Source organism: Aethalodelphis obliquidens, unplaced genomic scaffold (assembly GCF_003676395.1).
Source record: "Aethalodelphis obliquidens isolate GAN/ISIS:26980383/991018 unplaced genomic scaffold, ASM367639v1 scaffold41, whole genome shotgun sequence".
NCBI classification, from domain to species: domain Eukaryota; kingdom Metazoa; phylum Chordata; class Mammalia; order Artiodactyla; family Delphinidae; genus Aethalodelphis; species Aethalodelphis obliquidens.
In genome coordinates this window covers 15,217,878-15,239,575 of record NW_020837985.1, presented here as the reverse complement: position 1 = coordinate 15,239,575, position 21,698 = coordinate 15,217,878, and the positions used below count along the sequence as shown (strand labels likewise).

At 48.3% G+C, this 21,698-nt stretch overlaps 1 protein-coding gene across 9 annotated transcripts in view; it reads right to left on the bottom strand.

Annotated features, from left to right (window-relative positions):
- DENND3 (DENN domain containing 3) overlaps positions 1-17,580 on the bottom strand; it is a 58,311-nt gene extending 40,731 nt beyond the window's left edge. For 2 of the 9 annotated variants that reach the window (XM_027078001.1, XM_027078003.1), the window contains exons 1-5: positions 17,316-17,572; positions 7,137-7,425; positions 6,517-6,632; positions 4,502-4,644; positions 4,168-4,279 (exon numbers count right to left, since the gene is read on the bottom strand). In XM_027078001.1, coding sequence (XP_026933802.1) covers positions 4,168-4,279; positions 4,502-4,644; positions 6,517-6,632; positions 7,137-7,425; positions 17,316-17,417 — 762 coding nt within the window. In that variant the 5' untranslated portion in view covers positions 17,418-17,572. Of the gene's footprint in view, positions 1-4,167; positions 4,280-4,501; positions 4,645-6,516; positions 6,633-7,136; positions 7,426-17,315 lie in introns of all 9 variants that reach the window. The other 7 variants (XM_027077996.1, XM_027077997.1, XM_027078000.1 and 4 more) reach the window with 5 other exon arrangements.
- Positions 17,581-21,698: the final 4,118 nt, after the last annotated feature.

Sequence of the window (21,698 nt, the reverse complement as noted above, 5' to 3'; positions counted from 1 at the left end):
CAAAAAAAAAAAAAAAAAAAAAAAAAAAAAAGTGGTGCAAATGAACTTTGTAAAAACAGAAACAGAGTCACAGAGTTGGGAAACAAACTTATGGTTACCAGGGGAAAGCGGGAGGTGGGGAGGGATAAATTGGGAGATTGGGATGGACATATACACACTACTATATATAACACACATGACTAATAAGGACCTACCGCATAGCACAGGGAACTCTACTCAATACTCTGTAATGACCTATGCGGGAAAAGGATCTAAAAGACTGGGTATATGTATATGTATAACTGATTCACTTTGCTGTACACCTGAAACTAATACAACATTGTGAATTAACTATACTCTAATAAAAATTTTTAAAAAAATAAAAATAAAAAATGACCAAATCAAAAAAAAGGAAATGTGTCAGGCAGACACCCAGTTAAAGATAAGAACCAGGGCTTCCCTGGTGGCGCAGTGGTTAAGAATCCGCCTGCCAACGCAGGGGACATGGGTTCGAGCCTTGGTCCAGGAAGATCCCACATGGCACGGAGCAACTAAGCCCACGCGCCACAACTACTGAGCCCGCGTGTTGCAACTACTGAAGCCCACGCACCTACAGCCCATGCTCTGCAACAGGAGAGCCCACCGCACCACAATGAAGAGTAGCCCCTGCTCGCCGCAACTAGAGAAAGCCTGCACGCAGCAACGAAGACCCAACGCAGCCAAAAAAAAAGATAAGAACCAACCACATACGTGAGTCACTCTACCAGCAACATTGCTACTGCAACGTTTCAGGTGCTGTGCTAGCAACTTCACAGCACTCAATACTCAAGCTGTCTGAGGTGGGTTCTGTTATTCTCCCCACTTTACAGATGAATAAACTGAAGAAGGAGAGAGATTTTAGGTAAATACTTTGTAAATTTCAACTTGATGGGAGCCCCAGAAAAACAACAGGCTTCCACACACAAAGCAACATAGAAAGTGACTTGGGAATAGTAAGAAGAAAAACGTGTGTGTTTCACTGGACACACCCAATTATGCCCATCATTTGAAAAGCAAGTAACATCCCAACTTCTAAAGGGCAGAGATCAAAGCAAAGCAGGCCCGGGGACACAGGGTGCACCTAGAGCCTTTGCTCCCCTCAGGCCAGTGGTCCAGGTGGTCAGAGAAAGGGCTGGGTCCTCACCTCCTCACTCCCCACACTGTGGGGCCTCCCACCTCCTCCCATCAGTACAGGTGAGAGCTGACCCCACCCAGAATTAACAGGAAACGGCAGCTCGGGGCCCATGCACACTATTCAAGACGCAAGGTGCACAGCTCATGACCATTACCTACGACAACCTCTAACCTGACGTTGGTTTGCGGTAGGTTCTGGAAAACACTGCTGAATCAGCTCCTGTGTCAGATGAAATTGGCCTAAACTGACCTCTTGGATTTCTTCACAACCATAAACACCCACAGCACTCCCTGAAACAAATGATGACCGTTATAGCAACTTGGACCCGAGAGCTAATTAGACTTGTTAGTGGAGGATCCCAATGACAAGTCTGATCCAAACTCAGCCCACTGGGACAAACCATGAGCGCCAACATGCAGACCCGATAGAATGAGCACTGCTGGCCGATGCTGAATCATTCTCTCATTCATTCACTGAACAGCGCTCCACGGGACAGCAGCTAAGCGCTGGACACAGTAGTAAGTCCTGGAAATGCAGTTCTGAACGTGGCCTCTGTCCTCATGCAGCTCAGAGTCTGATGGACATTAAACAAAAAACACGCACACACAAGCCCTAACCGCAGGCGTGCTGAACTCTGCAGAAGAGTGGGCTGCTGTGAGAGAGATGGTGTGGGAGATGCTGCTCCGGAGAACTGATGTCTGAGCCAGGCCTGAGAAAGGAGCAGGAGCTGGAGGGGGAAAATGGAGAGAGTGGTACTTCCGGGAAGAGCACATGCAAGGGCCCTGTGGCAGCATCTGTTCTCACTGTAGCTGGAGAACAGTGAGCAAGGGGGTGAGTGGAGCTGGACAGGGCTGAATGGTGACACAGGGGCCAGGGATGCAGGTCTGGGTGAAGGCGACGAGTGAGAAAACAAGTGAGGCGTTTTAAGCACAAAAGGAAAGTCCAGTTTATAGATTTTAATGCCCTCTCCAGCCACAGTGCAAAAGCATGAACTGATAAAAGGTCAAGAATGGAAATGGACAGACCAGTGCCTCCCTAAGTCGTGTAGGTGGGAGAAGCTGGTGGCCCAGAACAGGGGTGGCAGTGGAAGTGTGTAAACTGGAAACAGCTACTGGAGACAGACTGATAGGGTGGACGTGGGACAAAAAGGCATCGAGAACGTCCCCAGTAAACTTTCCCACTGGGGGTGGTAGAAATGGAGGAACCAAATGTTAATTAATCCAAGATTCCAAAGCTCGTGCGTTACAGAAAACTCGTGTAAGTACTGTTTATACGTTGCTTCTGTTCAAAGGTAGAATACAAGGAATCACAGTGAACTGTAAACCTGTTCCTAACTCAGGGAATTCGGTTCACTGCTGCAGCAGGTCCTCAATGAGCACGTGTTGAGTTTCTAGAATAAGAATGCAAACTTTGATGATTTCACTGCACAAAAAAACCAGTTATCCACAAAATAAAGATGAGTGCCTGGCACGGAAATCCATCAACTGTTCCCCACAAAGGCTTCTGGGAGTGGGACCAAGGTAGACAGGCATCCTGCCCTGCCTCGGGCCGGGAATGCAGTTGGTAGGGTGTCCCCCCACAGCAGACTGCTGGGTTTAGGATAATAGTAAATATATACACTTTAAGTTCATAATCACAAATATCCTAATAAATTATTTTTTCAACTGTCCATAATAATCAAAATATAGGAAAACAAGATTTATATGTATAATCTTCCAGAGGGGATGAATACAGTGAAACTGACTTGACATTTACTGTACATTTCAAGACGTTTATTTAATAGATATCTGTTTTTTTAAAAGGAAGCATCCCACAATTAAATGAGTTTGGAAATCGCCGAGTCAAACAGGTTTCATCACACAGCTTAGCTGTCTGACATGTTACTCAACCAAAGGGGAATGAGGTCTTTCTCTAACTTTCCTTAACCCTGAAACCTCCCATTAAAAATAGGCAATAACATTTGAGAACAGTGTTTCACAGAACTCAGTTTAGGAAACGCTTCTCTATCAATTAAATAACAGAATGGCACTGTGAATAACAACGACAAAAAAAAAAAAACTAGTTACTTTTTACTAACCACACTGGACAGGAGAAAACATTAACGAGTTAAATATAATACCCGATATTCCAGACAAAAAAACAAAAGGGAAATTTGTAATTTAAGTAAATTTTGTGTTTTCTGAATAGCAAGTAATTAACATGTTAACCACTAAAGGGGCCTATTACTAGCTCAACATCTATTTATCATGAGCCACTCAGCAAAACTCAGGCCTAAATATTTGACTTTAGACCGATAAATTTTATTTTTAAATTTTTAGAAAATAAATTTTCTAATTTATTTCTAGTTTTCTGACCTTTGGAAACAGTGTATAAAATGCTTCTGTAAGGAACTTGAGAAGCATAATTTAAACAAAGCTAGAACTTAAAATCATTTAAAACATTTCAACCATCTTCATCGATGTGGTACATATCTACAATGGAATACTACTCAGCCATAAAAAAGAACAAAATAATGCCATCTGCAGCAACATGGATGGACCTAGAGATTATCATACTAAGTGAAGTAAGTCAGAAAGACAAAGACAAATACCATGTGATATCGCTTACGTATGGAATCTAAACTACGGCACAAATGAACCTATGTATGAAACTGAAACAGAATCACAGACACAGAACAGACTGGTGGTTGCCAAGGGGAAAGGGGTTGGGGGAGGGATGGGTTGGGAGTTTGGGGTTAGCAGATACAAACTGTTATATATAGAACGGATAAACAACGAGGTCCTACTGTATAGCACAGAGAACTATATTCGATATCCTATGATAAACTGTAATGGAAAAAAATATTTTAAAAAATGTATATATATGTATAACTGAATCACTTTGCTGTACAGCAGTAATTAACACAACATTGTAAATCAACCGTACATCAATTAAAAACAAACGAATAAACCATCTTCATCATATTACTTTTACAATTTGCAAGGAAAAAACAAGACAATTCCGGATTTAATTACCAAATGGAGTGGTCCAGGAGGTGGGCTAGGTATTAAAGACAGTTTTGCAGCAAAATCTTTTATATGATTGTCAACTTCGAAATCTTTACAGATCTTCAGATGAGTCAATAAACTGAAATCAAAAAAAAAAAATCAAATCACCAAATAAATCTGCGAATCCAATGGTCATCCGCTGCATTGCTAATCAAGGCTGAAATCTCTGTGTCAGGAGTTCCGGGAGTTTACACCAACAGGAGAAAGATGTGGGCGTGAGACCGCAGAAGCCTGGCTGCCCAGGGCGGGGGGCGTCTGGAAGGGGCACAGGCAAGCTTTTCAGGGAGTGTGTGCAGCTCACCAGGAGAGGCAGTCCTTGAGGGCGTTGTAATAGGGGAATCTGGAAACCACACACACGGCAAAGGGCACGAAGCAGCCGGCCGCGCTCCGGCCCAGACCTGACGCCTCCCAGCGCATCTTGCCGTTGTAGAAACAGTACTCGTCCTGGAGAGAAAGCAACAGCGCGTCACCTGCCGACCCCGGCAAATCCCAGTCTCCACTGTCGATGGTGCCGGCCTCTCCAGACAGAAAGGACACTGGACAGGGGCTGGACAGCTGTCCTCAGCACGGCTGGCCACTCCCACCCGTTTCACTGCCACGTGCGAGCGAGCTCCAGCCTCTCCACCAACACCGACGGGGCCCCGTGGGGAGCTCGCTCTGTCTGAGTGAGGTGCTGGGGTTACAGAGATGGGAAGACAGGTCCCTGCCCTGGAGAAGCTCGCCGCCTTCAGTGAGAAGGAACCATGGTTAGAACACAGTGAGACACAAGAAGGGGCTCTGCTTAAAGAGTGAAAAGGCAATATTCAAGAGGGCCTGGGAGCCAGGTGGGCATCACGGGCCAGAGGAGAGAGCAGGAGGTGCCTCGGCCCGTGATGGGGGGACCTCAGGCGGAAAAGAATACAGCAGTGGGGTTTCAGAAGGCACAGCTCTCTGCACAGCTTACCAGGGGCACAATGTGGCGGCCCCACCACATATGCGGGAAAAAGCGTGATCTGAAAAGAGACACGCACCCCAATGTTCTTAGCCGCACTATTTACAGTAGTCAGGACATGGAAGCAACCTAAGTGTCCACTGACAGGTGAATGGATAAAGACGTGGTGGTACATGTATACAACGGAATACTATTCAGCCATAAAAAGAATAAAATAAGGCCATTTGCAGCAACATGGATGGACCTAGAGATTGTCATACTAAGTGAAGTAAGTCAGAGACACAAAGACAAATACCACGTGATACCCCTTATATGCGGAACCTAAAAAGATGAGACAAATGAGCTTATTTACAAAACAGAAACAGCCTCACAGACATAGAAAACAAACTTATGGTTACCAAATAGGAAAGCAGGGAAGGGATAAATTAGGAGTTTGGGATTAAAGTATACACACTACTATATATAAAACTCATAACCAACAAGGACCTACTGTATAGCACAGATATTCAACACCTCGTAAAAACCTATAAAAGAATCTGAAAAAGGAATATATATGTATAAATATGTATAACTGAATCACTTTGCTGTACGCTGAAACCGACACAACATTGTAAACCAACTGTATTTCAATAAAAATTTTAAAACTACATTAAAAACATATGTTGGGCGCCCAGGTCCTCTGGGGCTGAAGTAGGCGGCCAGTCACCCTGTACCTTATGGTCCATCACGTCCCCTACAGACTCCCCAAGGCCAGCTGGTTCACACACAGGGCCCTGCCCAGAAAACACTCCCCAAACGCGTGATGACTGAGTCACCCTCTCAAAACCTCAGCCCAGGTACCTGTCACACGTGAAAGGTGAAAACAACCCAAAGGTCCACCAGCTGAGGAACAGAGAAGCAGACCGTGGTTTACACACACCGTGTAAACACACTCAGCTACTCAGCTACACACACATCACTCAGCTACTGAAAGGAGTGAAGCGCTGACACGGGCTCCAATGCGGACGAACTCTGAAAACATCGCGCTAAGTGAGAGCAACCAGATACAAAAGGACGCGTAGAGTATGATTCCACTTATATGAAATGTCCAGAATGGGCAAACCCACAGAAGCAGAAAGCAGATGAAGGATGGCCGGGGGCCCGGGGGCAGCAGGGCCTGGGGAGGCATCGCTGATGAGACAACTCCGCCTTTTGGGGTGACGAACATGTTTTGGAACTAGACAGTGGTGATGGCGGCACAACACTGTGAATGTACTTAATGCCACTGAATCGTACATTTTTTAATGGCTAAAATGGTGATTGTCATATTATGTGTATTTCACTGCAAAAGAAAAAACCCCACAGCCTAGACCCAGTTTCAGAGGGAAGCTGGGGGAATCACGTACGTGCAGGGGTCGGTAGTACTGGGCCACCACACCGTAGGTTCTATTGCCGCAGACATCAGTCAGCACCAGAAAGTGGACACAGTCCTCCTTGGGCTCAGAGGCCACACACACGCCCCCTGCAGGCAGAAAAAAGAAAGAAGGAACCTCATTCTGGCCATGTGGCATCCACCATGAGGCCTGGGCTACCCATAAGCGACAGGATACGTCCCTCTCTGTCTGCTGTGGCACTCTGATGGCCAGATGCGCTAATCCTTCAGGCCGTGCACCACCTGCCTCGATCCCTCCCCCTCAGCAGCAATTTCTTTGCTGGCACTCTGTGCTCTGAAGACTTTGTGACAGATCATGGGAACAGGCCCCCAGACAGACCCTTCAGGGCACACCTGGTGTGGTAGCTATTTCCTGAGCCCAGTGGGGAAGGGGGTGTCCCAGCCTATCCAGGAGAGCAGGAAATTGCATCAATGTCTCTGCGGAGCCTCCAGACAAGTCCTTCTGTCAAGCCCTTAGTCTGAGTTTTCTACACCAGGCACCTGAACATCTCTCAGTGAGAGAAATGCAGCCGGAACAAAGCCCGCTCATCAGCAGGAACTGGCCAGTCTGGGAAAAGGCCGGCCCGTGCGCACCTGGGAAGCAGAGCTGCGGCAGGGCGAGCAGGTCCACGCCGTTGGGGATGCCCACGTCCTCGGGGTCCTGGCCCTTCGAGGGGTGGCCCTCGAAGGGGTGGCCCTTCGAGGGCTCCGCCTTGGGCCTCTCTCTCTTCTTCCGGAAGGAGCGCCTCCTGGTCTTACCCAGCGTCACACAGTTCACGCCGGCCGGCTGACTGTCCTCCTTAGTGACAAACGGAGGCACGAAGACCGACAGGACCTCCGGATCCAGAGAAGACAGGCTCTTGACTTCCTTTTTCTGGGCGACCTAAAGCAGGTGGAAATAAGAGTCACCGCAGCGGTGCCAGCCTTGCTCTGTCTGACCCTCCTGTTGTAGCAAACCCCCGGTGAGTTCTTTTTTTTTTTTTTTTTTAAGAAAGTTGTCAGGCTTTATTATTATTATTATTTTTTTACATCTTTATTGGAGTACATCACGTGCCTGGCTTTTCCCACCAGCAGCTCGAGATGGTAAGGAACTGCTTTTAGGAAATCTCAGGCCCTACACTCAGCGGGTGACGGACCCCCTCAGAGCCTGGTCCTTCAGCTGCTAACAGGGACGCCATGACTGGCCCCTTGGCTCCAAGGCTCGGTTCAGGGCCGGCACTGCGATGGAGACCTGGGTTCAGATCCCAGCGCTGTGGGAACCATGGCAGCAAATTACTTGGTCCCTCTGAGCTTCCCTTTCAAGAGGCGAGTGCAGGGACTCACAGGTCAAGTGCTCAGCCCCCGTGGGCCCCCAGGAGGCCCCCTGCCCCATCCCCTCAGAGGCTGGTGGGGACGGCGAGCCCCAAGAAGGGCTCTGCATCTTGTCAAACCCACACGGGCATGTTTGCCAACACGTGCCCGCCTCGCCAACTGGGCCACCACGCACATTAGTTCTGTCACCTCCGGCCTGGGAGGACACGAGGAGGAGTGAGGAAGGGCCTGATGGACACAGAGAGCCACGTCCTCCTGCCAGACCGTCCCAGCATCCGTAAAAGGGGCTGCTTAGCCTCGTTCTTTTTTTTTTTTTTCTTTTTTGTGATGCGCGGGCCTCTCACTGTCGTGGCCTCTTCCGTTGCGGAGCACAGGCTCCGGACGCACAGGCTCAGCGGCTATGGCTCACGGGCCCAGCCGCTCCGCAGCACGTGGGATCTTCCCGGACCAGGGCACGAACCCGTGTCCCCTGCATCGGCAGGCGGACGCTCAACCACTGCGCCACAGGGAAGCCCTTAGCCTCAGTTCTTTTAAACTTCAACCTGGTCCAAGATTTTTTTTAACCTTTTCTCTTTTCCTTCTTCCCCAAATATCATAGGTCACCTTCTCTCTCTTTTGCTTTCTAGTGAGTTAGGACTAAACAAACACTGGTGCCAGGCTGATTTCAGATCTTCCAAGGAAGGTATTGATATTATGAACTGCAGTCTGTCCACGAGCAGGAAGGGCTGCCAAGCCAGGTAAAGACAGAAAAGAGCAAAGCAGGATTGTCTGGGTGTAAAAGATACAGAAGGTAAGAGGTGGCCGTCACGGTGGGGAGTGGGTAACCTAGGGTCTTTGAGGACCCTAGAAATGGCATCAGGAAGAACACCACCGTCACCAGAGAAATGTGGCCTTGGCTGGCAGAAAAGGAAGAGCAGCATCAACATTTTGGTAAGAATCAGGGGCACCAACAGGGGACTATTACACTTCAAAGCATATCTACAATGACAGCATTTTCAGTCAGTAGATACACTCTAAACTCAATACGCTATTTTTATGCAATTCAGATAACGGTTTCTTTATATTTGGGGGAAAAAGTTAATGCCAGCAGGAACCAACACCAAACATGGGAAATCCCTACTGCTGTGTAATTTAAAAACCTTTTGTGTATCATGCACGAAAGGAATCCTTTTCTTTACTTGTATGAAACCTCTTCTAAAACTTTCCTATCAAAGTCCAGCAGTTCGGACCTAATTCTCTATGAAAACGTGCTCATCTATTTCCTCCGCACGTGAGATGTTACATCCACAGAGACTGGGCGATAGCTCACGTCACTGCGGGACAGCTCTTGGTATAAATTACAGAGCAGCGAACGAGTTCCCTCACTGATCGACCCCTTTTCCTGAAACTTCCCAAGGCCGCCTCCTTTCTGCAATTTCACCTCTCCAGCCCGCTCCTTGGCAGCCCCCTGCAGACAGACCCCCAGGGCCAATCCTTGGCCCCAGTCCTGCCTCATGCAACAGCCTGCAGGGCAGTCTCTACACTCCTGTGGTTCCAGGTATGCACACAGGGACAGCTCCCAGGGTTCTGCCCCCAGGGATGGGGCCTCTGTGCCATCCCAGCTGTACCCAACTGCCTCCCAATATAGGCGGTGAGTCCCTTAAACTTAGTTTGAAAAATTAAGCCCACACTTATTTCCAAAAACTTGATCATCCACCTCTCTGCTCCTCTGTGGACAGGATGACACCACTCGGGCATTTAGAGCTGGACCGGCGCTACGGCCCCTGACTCCCCATCGGGAAACCCACATCTCGACGGCGGGTCTCTGAAGAAAGCCCAGCTGCTGCCCCATCTGCACCACGTTTGCAAACCTCTGGCTCACAGTAGGTACAGAGTCACCGTGAACTAATCTTCATGGTTGCTGCCGAGAGAACAGCCCCACCCCCTCCCACCTGGCCCGACGTCCACTCTCCCAAAGGGGGACGGGGGGGGTCCCCCATCTAAAGAGCACACATGACTCGTCCCTCACCTGCCACAACAGCAGTGGCTCCAGCTGCCCGGCGCCAGCCTCTTACCCCAGCAAACCAGCCCTGCAGACCCATCTCTGTCCCTCAGCCAGACCTAAGAAGTGTGTTTGTTTCTACACATTACCATCCTCACACATATTCCCGTGCAGGTATCACACGGTGCATGTGTCATGTGACAGGCCAACCACCTGCACTGGCTGTGCACCTGGCAGCCGGCCAGCCTGCTTGCAAAGCCAGGGCACCCAAGCCACTCACGACTGAAGCCCTCAGTCATCTCAACACATGCGCCCTTGTCACGACGCTGTGCTTCTCCCTGCCCTTCACTCTGCCTGGCACGTGCCCTGCCCCCTCCTCACCCCACCTCCTCACCAGCGACCCCCCCCAACACTCATTGGAGGGGGCGTTTCCTCACCCTGCAGCCAGGGACACACGCCTCCTCCAGCCATCACGCCTGGCTCATCATCTCCTAGAGCTTCACCATCTGGAGTCGACCTCCCCATCACCTCCTAGAGCATCGCTGCCCAGCACAGTGGTCCTACATCGCCTTCAGAATGGCGGGCTGGGCTGAGGCAGGGATGGTGTGGCCCTCCTCTCTGCAGCCCCACAGTCCGCACAGAGGATGGCTCTGAGTGGATGCCGTTCCTCCATTCCCACCCTGGCACTCGTGATGTCTTGGAGGTATGCTCAGTCCGCATGGAAAATTGGTCATTACGGTAAAGCCAATGAACTCCGTAATTCCCACTAGCTACCTTTAGTCACTGAAAGTGAGGTGGCCACAATCCAGCCAACCTGGCATTTAGCAGTTCATTACACATCTGTCTTTTTTTTTCCTCCGAAATGGAAATCCCTGTTGTCTTTTCTGATTGGATAAGCAATACAGTCTCATTTTTAAAAATTATAACAATATAGAAATAATAAAAGAAATAATGATAGAAAGGGAATGCCTTCCCCATAATCCCATGACTCAAAGGTAATGTGCTAAACAGCATGGGATACATGCTTCCTATTTTTAAAATGTATACATAAATATAACTTTTTCATAAACACAATTATATTTAAATGATTTCATTAGATTTTTTCCCCATTTAACCATACAGTGTGCTGACTCTCCTGTTGACACTTTAGCATGTCCCACTGTGTACAGTTCAGTACCACCCCTGCCCAATCCCCTTCCGATGGACAGCTGGGTTGCTCCCAAGTCTTCATCGTACTAAACAACAGGCAGCAATGAGGTCTCACCCAAATACACTTGCACACGTCTGACTCTGTAATTAGAATAAACTCCTAGGTATTTTATTCTTTTCGTTGTGATGGTAAATGGGATTGTTTCCTTAATTTCTCTTTCTGGTCTTTCATTGTTAGTGTATAAGAATGCAAGAGATTTCTGGGCATTAGTTTTGTATCCTGCGATTTTACCAAATTCATTGATTAGCTCTAGTGGTTTTCTGGTGGCAACTTTAGGAATAAACCTACCTAAGGAGGCAAAAGACCTGTACTCAGAAAACTATAAAACACTGATGAGAGAAATCAAAGATGACACAAACAGATGGAGAAATATATAGCATATTCTTGGACTGGAAGAATCAATCTTGTGAAAATGACTATACTACCCAAAGCAATCTACAGATTCAATGCAATACCTATCAAATTACCAATCGTATTCTTCACAGAATTAGAAAAAAAAATGTTACAATTTGTATAGAAACACAAAAACCCCGAATAGCCAAAGCAATCTTGAGAAAGAAAAACAGAACTGGATGAATCAGGCTCCCCATCTTCAAACAATACTACAAAGCTACAGTAATCAAGACAGTATGGTACTGGCACAAAAACAGAAAGATAGATCAATGGAACAGGATAGAGAGCCCAGAGATAAACCCACACACATATGGTCACCTTATGTTTGATAAAGGAGGCAGGAATGTACAGCGGAGAAAGGACAGCCTCTTCAATAAGTGGTACTGGGAAAACTGGACAGGTACATGTAAAAGTATGAGATTAGATCACTCCCTAACACCATACACAAAAATAAGCTCAAAATGGATTAAAGACCTAAATGTAACGCCAGAAACTATCAAACTCTTAGAGGAAAACATAGGCAGAACACTCTATGACATAAATCACAGCAAGATCCTTTCTGACCCACCTCCTAGAGAAATGGAAATAAAAACAAAAATAAACAAATGGGACCTAATGAAACTTCAAAGCTTTTGCACAGCAAAGGAAACCATAAACAAAACCAAAAGACAACCCTCAGAATGGGAGAAAATATTTGCAAATGAAGCAACTGACAAAGGATTAATCTCCAAAATTTACAAGCAGCTCATGCAGCTCAATAACAAAAAAACAAATAACCCAATCCAAAAATGGGCAGAAGACCTAAATAGACATTTCTCCAAAGAAGATATACAGATTGCCAACAAACACATGAAAGAATGCTCAACATCATTAATCATTAGAGAAATGCAAATCAAAACTACAATGAGATATCACCTCACACCAGTCAGAATGGCCATCATCAAAAAATCTAGAAACAATAAATGCTGGAGTGGGTGTGGAGAAAAGGGAACACTCTTGCACTGCTGGTGGGAATGTGAATTGGTACAGCCACTATGGAGAACAGTATGGAGGTTCCTTAAAAAACTACAAATAGAACTACCATATGACCCAGCAATCCCACTACTGGGCATATACCCTGAGAAAACCATAATTCAAAAAGAGTCATGTACCAAAATGTTCATTGCAGCTCTATTTACAATAGCCCAGGGATGGAAACAACCTAAGTGTCCATCATCAGATGAATGGATAAAGAAGATGTGGCACATATATACAATGGAATATTACTCAGCCATAAAAAGAAACGAAATTGAGCTATTTGTAGTGAGGTGGATAGACCTAGAGTCTGTCATACAGAGTGAAGTAAGTCAGAAAGAGAAAGACAAATACCATATGCTAACACATATATATGGAATTTAAGAAAAAAAAATGTCATGAAGAACCTAGGGGTAAGGCACGAATAATGACACAGACCTACTAGAGAACGGACTTGAGGATATGGGGAGGGGGAAGGGTGAGCTGGGACAAAGCGAGAGAGAGGCATGGACATATATACACTACCAAACGTAAGGCAGATAGCTAGTGGGAAGCAGCCGCATAGCACAGGGAGATCAGCTCGGTGCTTTGTGACCGCGTGGAGGGGTGGGATAGGGAGGGTGGGAGGGAGGGAGACGCAAGAGGGAAGAGATATGGGAACATATGTATATGTATAACTGATTCACTTTGTTATAAAGCAGAAACTAACACACCATTGTAAAGCAATTATATTCCAGTAAAGATGTATTAAAAAAAAAACAAAAACAAAACGACAGTATGGTACTAGGACAAAAACATAAATAGATCAGCGGTACAGGATAGAAAGCCCAGAGATAAACCCACAGACCTATGGTCACCTAATCTATGACAAAGGAGGCAAGAATATACAATGGAGAAAGGACAGCCTCTTCAATAAGTGGTGCTGGGAAAACTGGACAGCTACATGTAAAAGAATGAAATTAGAACACTACCTAACACCATACACAAAAATAAACTCGAAATGGATTAAAGACCTAAAGACCAGACACTATACAACTCTTACAGGAAAACATAGGAAAAACACTCTTTGACATAAACCACAGCAAGATCTTTTTTGACCCACATCCTAGAGTAATGAAAATAAAACCAAAAATAAACAAATGGGACCTAATGAAACTTAAAAGCTTTTGCACAGCAAAGGAAACCATAAACAGGACAAAAAGACAACCCTCAGAATGGGAGAAAATATTTGCAAATGAAGCAACGGACAAAAGATTAATCTCCAAAATATACAAACAGCTCATGGAGCTCAGTATCCAAAAAACAAACAACCCAATCAAAAAAGGGGCAGAAGACCTAAATAGAAATCTCGCCAAAGACGACATACAAATGGCCAAGAAGCATATGAAAAGATGCTCAACATCACTAATTATTGGAGAAATGCAAATCAAAACTACAATCAGGTATCACCTCACACCTTCAGAATGGCCATCATCAAAAAATCTACAAACAATAAATGCTGGAGAGGGTGTGGAGAAAAGGGAACCCTCTTGCATTGCTGGTGGGAATGTAATTTGATACAGTCACTGTGGAGAACAGTATGGAGGTTCCTTAAAAAACTACAAATAGAACTACCATATGACCCAGCAATCCCACTACTGGGCATATACCCTGAGAAAACCATAATTCAAAAGGACACATGTACCCCAATGTTCATTGCAGCGCTATTTACAATAGCCCGGAGATGGAAACAACCTAAGTGCCCATCATTGGATGAATGGATAAAGAAGATATATACACACACACACACAATGGAATATTACTCAGCCATAAAAAGGAATGAAATTGGGTCACTTGTAGAGAAGTGGATGGACCTAGAGTTTGTCATACAGAGTGAAGTAAGTCAGAAACAGAGAAATAAATATCATATTAATGCATACATATGGAATCTAGAAAAATGGTACAGATGGATGAACCTATTTCCAGGGCAGGAATAGAGACGCAGATGTAGAGAACAGACACGTGGACATGGCGGGAAGGGGAGGGTGGGACGAATTGGGAGATTAGGATTGACATATATACAGTACCATGTGTAAAATAGCTAGCTAGTGGGAACCTGATATAAAGCACAGAGAGCTCAGCTCTGTGCTCTGTGATGACCTAGATGGGTGGGATGGGGGGGGAGGTGGGAGGCAGGGGATATAGTATGCATATAGCTGATTCACTTCATTGTACAGCAGAAACTAACACAACATTGTAAAGCAATTATACTCCAATAAAAATAAAATAAAAAGAATAAACTCCTGAAAGAGCAATCCTGGGCCCCAGAGGGTTCATATGTTACTTTCTGATACATGTTGCAACTGCCCCTCACCCCGCCCCCCCACCAACCTCCCACCACCCCAAAGATGATGTCCATTTCCACAGACTCCGCCCAGGGTAGCTTCCTGCTCTTCCCTCCCAGACACTGACTTACTAAAAAGTAAAAAACCACAACACTCTAATTCATGTGAGGCATTGTTAGATGACATAATGGCATTGATCTTCACTATAGGATTGGCTGTCATTTGTGAAATAAAACAGAAATAGATTTTTAAAAAATGCTCTAGAAGAGTCCAACACAGTTGCCAGTAGCCACATGTGACTATTTAAATTAATATTAAATGAAATATAAAATCCAGTTCCTCAGTGGCACTAGCCACACTTCAAACACCCAGTAGCCGCATGTGGCCAGCTGCTACCATACTAGACGGTGGAGGTGAAGAACACTGGCTGTCCTCATCTGCAGTGTCTGTTGGACAGTGGTGCTCTAGAGATGGAAAGCCAGGATGCTCTCTCCACCCAAACACATAAAAACGTGCCTTCACCCACAAGATTTACGCCAGTGACCTACACTGTGAAAGGTGCTCTGAGTGCTTTGCCACCACCCTGTGATGGATTTGGGACGGATCCCTTCCCATCTCTGTGTTTCGTCTCCACAGCAACCAAGGAGTAGAAGGAAATGTAACTGACCACAGTAATTCACTGGGGATGGAACTGCATTTTCGAATTCTTTGTCACTAACCTCAATGAAACAAACACCACCCCATCTAAGGAATAAATAAAACATAAAGTTAGGACACTAGACTATCCTAACATCAAGCTGGCTATTTCTCATACCTCTGGGCTTCTGTTTGCATGTGTCACCAAATAGGAGTCCCTGAATCAGAGAGAAACGGTGACTTTTCAAAGTAAAATTAAAAGTTATTTAAAAGCCTTGGACATTCAAAGTAGAACTGCTATAAAAATAAAACTGAATAAATGATATCCTATGTTTCATGAATTGTAACAGTAACGTAGGTCTTACAGTGAGGCTGTTACTCCATTTCACAACACTCCTTCTTCTCCTGCTCCTTCAGCTGTTTTTCCCTCGACCCTCTGCCGAACCCCTAACAGAAGCAGAGTATAGAGTAAAGAGGATGATGGCTAAAATGCGGAGTGGCCGACTGCCCACTCGACTTGGGAAGCGTCGCAGTCTGTTTAGTTCAGGAAAGTACCACTGTAAATATTCCGGATGATTCATCCTCTTCTCATCACGGCAACGAATAGACATGCTGTGATCACCCAAGAAGCAAGATGCCCAACTGTGGAGAACACCAAAACTGAAACCAGGTCATTTCCTATCAGAAGGAAAACGAGGTAATGCCATTTGGCACGGAGAGGCAGGGAGACAACTCAACTCAATCCACAGGGTCAGAGGAGGCAGAGACCAAAGGGGGACCCAGACGTGATGGGGGTTCGCGGAGTGAGAGGGGGAGGGAAATGCAGAAATCATCGAAATTGGCCTCATACTAAAGCCAAGGCGTAGAGACCACTAAGACATTATCAGACATTTATCCGGGTTAACTTTGCAACATTTAGCTTCTCTTGGTGATGCCCAGTCAACCCTGCAGCCTTAAATACTCAAAATGGCTTTCTCTGCCTCTCCTTGCTGTCGTCTGGAACCAGATGAAAGGACCTGTCCAGATAACTAGGCAGTAGAGTCGGGAACTCTCCGAACACACCGAGCACCACCACTAACCAGAGAGAAATGATAGAGTCCCAGACATCTAGGCCAAGGGAAAGAGAGGGCCACAGACCCACTCCAAAGAAAGCCAGGGTTCCGGAACTAAGAAGAAGTGAGAACACAAGGAAGAAAAAAGGAGAATGTCCCAAGCTGCGGTCCCGGAGGAAGGGACGCGAGCCTGCCACTTTGGCTGCCAGGGTGCAGAGCGGAGCACAGGTGGAGGCGGGCTGCAAGTGTTTCACAGTGAAAAACAGCTCGTTTCATCGCATACCGACTAAATGGAGAACATATAAAGGCGGTCCTTACATCTCACCGAAAATATCCTTATGCTGTGCCTAGAACAGCACCGGCCCCTAGGAGACCGTGAATCTGTGGAATGAGTGAAATAATTTAATAGCGGACAAGGATTCGGTGCTGGAGGCCGCGGAACCCCAGGCGGCCCAGCCGCGTCTTCACCTGACCCAGGTGGGCGTCCTGAGACAGAGAAGCCGAGCGGGACGAAGCGCTTAGGAAGCGGCCCGACGGACGCGAGCTTCTCCATCACACTTCATCTTGGTGCGACTCCAGCGGTGTCACTCGAGAGGTGCTCCCGGAGGGGAGGGGAGGGGAGGGGAAGGGGCGGGAGCCCCCAGCCGGCTGCCACTCGCGACTCCACCGCGGCTGCGAGAACAGCTGCTGCTCTCGCCCCAGGAGGCTGGAGGTGGCCGGCCCGGCCGGACCTCTGCGCAACTTCCCCACCCCGCGGACGCCCGGGGCTCCATGCGCACCCGGCGGGGTGCGCTGGGCCCGACCCCGTTCCCCGGCCGCCCCGCCCGCGTCTGTGTCCCCGCCGGGCCTTACCTGCTCGGGGCCACGGAGGCTGTCCCGGGGGGCCCCCAGCAACGCGCACAGCTCCAGCAACCCCGAGGGCAGCGCCAGGTACTGCGGGGCGGCCTCCGCCATGGCTGCTCTGCGGCCGCGGCCGGCTGGGCGTACCCCGCCCGGGCGCCTCGGGCCACCCGGCCCCGAACCCGCGTCCCGGCCGCAACTTCGCCCGCCTCCCGGCCCAGCGCCCGCGCTAGCTGCAGCCGGCCTGTCCGCTGAGAGCGCCGTCCGCTGGGCGGGACGTGAGGGGCGGGGCCTGAGCGGCAGCGGGGCCTGAAAAGGCTGAACGGAGAGGGGCGGGGCCTGGCGGGGCCGGGCTCGGGGCCCGGCGCGAGGTCGTCATTTCCGAACCGGGCCGGCGGGCTCCGGCGCGTGCGCGGCGTTTGAGCGCCCAGCCCCCTCCGTCGGCCCAACCTTTCCCTGCCGGCAGCCCCCTCCTCGGCGAACCGGGGAAGAGGTGGGCGGGGTCCTCAGGTGGCCCAGGTGGGCGCCCAGCCTCCGGGGCCGAGGGTGCGGGAGTCACCTGCTCTCGCAAGCCTCCGGGCCCAACCTTGGAGGGACTAAGGCCGGGGGCGCCCCCTGGCGCCGCCGACTCCAGGAAGCCCTCCTGCGAGCAGGGCCGTGGCGTTGGCCGGTCGTGGACGGCAGGAAAGGCCGGTGGGCATAATAGCTATGCCCGGTTAACCTAAGACTGGCCAAGTCTGCTAAGAGGTTGAGTAAAGTTCAGCAGGAAACAGGGTGGGGTGGGCGCCGCTAGACTAGAACGCGGGGAGCGCAGGACTGAGGAGGGTCCGAAGATGGACAGGGTCCTTCCCCGGCCAGCTGCAGGCCTGGCCTGATCCCGGTAGACCGTGGGCCTCCCCAGCCACAGGCTGGGGCCAAGAGGCTGGTTTCCGTGCCTGGTCAGTGGCACAGAACTTGGAGGGGACGCCGGCCAGTGCTAGCTCTGCTTCCCAGCCGACGTTGGGCAGTATCTATACAACCGCGTTGGAAATGATACCAAAGGAACTTTCCTAGTTCCAATAATCTATGATTCTTTTTTTAAAATCTGAAATGCTTAATAATAATGTCAAACAATAACTACAAAGCAAGGTCAAAATGAAAGCAGGGTTGGGGGGTGTGGATCTGGAGGCCAAAGGATTCCTTCATCCTTTCCAGCCTGGTGAGGCCCCCACTGACTGCAGCCTGACTCACACGGGATCTGTGTTTCACTGTTAAGTCATCTAACGATCATGAATCACAGCTGGTTCTCACTCAGGTCTGGAGGCTGCCCAGCATCCCTGGCTCTCATAGGTGAGCCAGGACCAGTAGTTGCAACCACTGACTTCAAAAGGACAGATTTTGCTCCTAATGGTCTAGCTCTCTCCACGCTGTCCTGGTTGTTGGCAGCCTTGGCAGAGGGCAGGGTGGAGTCTGTCACCTGAGAATATGCAGTGCCCAGGAGAGAGACTCACAGATGCCACTGGAGGCTTGAGCAGCAAGGCCTTGGGCTTGCAGCGACCTGGGCTGGCGTCTGCCCCTCTGTGTGACAGCCAAGCTCCTCAACGCCCCGAGCTTCAGCTGCCTGTTTGTTCAAACACTGCCAGGTGTGGCCAGGACTCAGGAGGTAAACACTAGGCAGCTATCTCGGTGAGGACCCAGTGAGGTTCAGGCAGGAGCTGGTGTCCCTATTCCTCCGAGAGGTGCAAGGGTTTAAGGAAGGGAGCTCCAGGATTGAGGTGGAAAGTCTGGGGCCTGCTGTGGGCGGGGCTATGGAATTCCCCTTTTCTAGGCCTCAGTTTCCTCATCCTTAACACTGGAGTAGGGGCCAGGTGATCTCAGAGGGGCTCCTAGCTCCGCGCTCTTGCTTTTTAATAAGTCCCTGTTACTCATTCTGCAGGGACTTCCAAAGTGCCTGCAGTAAGATTTGCCCCACCCTTGAGAGTGCTAATGGATTGGAGATAGAAGTGCAATTAAAATCCCAGGTGGGGCTTCCCTGGTGGCGCAGTGGTTGAGAGTCCGCCTGCCGATGCAGGGAACGCGGGTTCGTGCCCGGTCCGGGAAGATCCGCGGCTGAGTCTGTGAGCCATGGCCGCTGAGCCTGCGCGTCCGGAGCCTGTGCTCCGAAGCGGGAGAGGCCACAGCAGTGAGAGGCCCGCGTACCGAAAAACAAAAAAACAAACAAAAATCCCAGGTGGTGTAAGGGTCACGTAGAGGCTGATGATGCACTTGAGGGGGAAGGGAGGAGCAGACCCTAGCTGACGAGCCCGCCGCCCAGGTGGCTGTCACTGCTGCACATTAGAGCCAGGGGAAGCAGAGCTCAGATCAGTTATGGAACCTGCTGACACGGTGCCCGCCTTGCAACAGAATTTCATGCGTAGGTTACCCCTCCCCTTCTTCCGCCTCAGCCTGTGTAATTTGTTTGCTGTTCTGTCCAGCTCTCAGGATTACTGTGCAGATCAAGTGGGAAAATAGGTATGAAAATAGTTTGTGAACCATAAAGTACTGATGCAAAAATAGGGGACGAGCACAACGTTGTGAATTTATTAAATGACACTAAACTACTTTGAAATGGTTAATTTTCTGGAATGGAATTTCGCCTCAATAAATGATTTTTTAATGGCATTTTAGAGGACTGCAGTCTATCAACACTTCTTTGGGCATTTTAGCAGGGGTTTAGGTGTTAACCAGAATTTTTTTGAAAAACATATAGGGAGCTTCATAACATTGGATTTGACAATGATTTCTTGCATCTGACATCAAAAGCACAGGCCATGAAAGAAAAGTAGATGAATTCATCAAAACTAAAAACTTTTGTTGCTACAAAGGGCATTCTGAAAAAAGTGAAAAGGCAACCTACAGAATAAGAGAAAATGTTTGCAAATCATATATCTGATAAGGGATAAATATTCCACAGCTCAACAATAACAAAACAACCCAATTAAAAAATGGACAAAGGATTGGATAGACGTTTCTCCAAAGAAGATACACAAATGGCCAAAAAGTTTTCAATAAAAACTGTGACCCCGCTCTATTTCACACATCTCCCCAGATGGTTTAGTGCCCAGGTGCACAGCTTTCTCGACACTTTTTCCTATGCTGCTTCAGAACCATCTGTGATGTGATGTAATACCTTTATATGTAGATATAAATACACAAATGCAACCAGTTTATTGAGGACTTATTGGTTGATGCGAAAGTGAAATGGTCTCCAAGTAAAAAACCTCACAGTAACAACAACAAAAGTAGGGGACAAATGTGTGGGATATTCAGCGTTCTTCTTTGTCCCTTGAAGAAGGGGAGAAAGGGTTCTGGTGGTCAGTAGCAGGGTTTGTGTCCAGATGACAGCGTGTGGGCATTATAACTGGACAGACCAGCCTTTTCTCATCCCTGCATTAAAAGTCAAACCCTGGGGTCCCAACTGAGCGCTCCAGCCCCACCTCTCCCTGGGCCCCTCCTGCACTCCTCAGACTCGTCAGCATCCCCCAGGTGTGTGGCACTTTCAGGCTTCCCTGCAGGCTGCCTGGGATGCACTTTCCCTGCTCTGGCCTGCACCTGCCCTACCCTGTCTCCTGCCCCCGTGGGAAGCAGGGCAGAACCCTCTACTCTGGTCTTCATCCTCAATTGTCTGCTGCAAATCCTGATTCCAATATTTGCTAAGTATTTGACCTTGGACAAGTTACTTCATCTCTCCGGGCCTCGGTTTCTCAACTATAAAGTGGGGATGATAATAGTACCGCTTCTCAAGTTTGTTCTGAGGGTCCAGGGTCACATAGACCACCATCGCTGGTCAGGTGCAATCAGTGTTATCTTCTACTATCATCGTTTACAGGAATTGTCTACAGGGCCTGTCCCCCGACTTGATGGCATGTAGGGACCGGGTCATGTTGACACACATACATAACACAAACATCCACACGCAGCGGGCATATGACACTGGCTCTCTGATGCAGTCTGCAGCCTTCAGATGCGCTTTATCAGGTTACAACTTTTTAAAAAACGTTTAAATTCTTTTGCCTCACAAAGATTCTGAGGTAGAGGTTAGCTGGTTCTCCACACAAAAATGTAAGCCAAAAACAAACAAACAAGCAAAAGAACCCAAAAAACTAACCTAGGGCTTCCCTGGTGGCGCAGTGGTTGAGAGTCCACCTGCTGATGCAGGGGACACGGGTTCGTGCCCCGGTCCGGGAAGATCCCACATGCCGCGGAGCGGCTGGGCCCGTGAGCCATGGTTGCTGAGCCTGCACGTCCAGAGCCTGTGCTCCGCAATGGGAGAGGCCACAACAGTGAGAGGCCCGTGTACCACAAAAAACAAACAAACAACAACAAAAAAGAAATGTAAGCCAAGCTTCAACATTTCTTGGGAAAGTACAATCACAT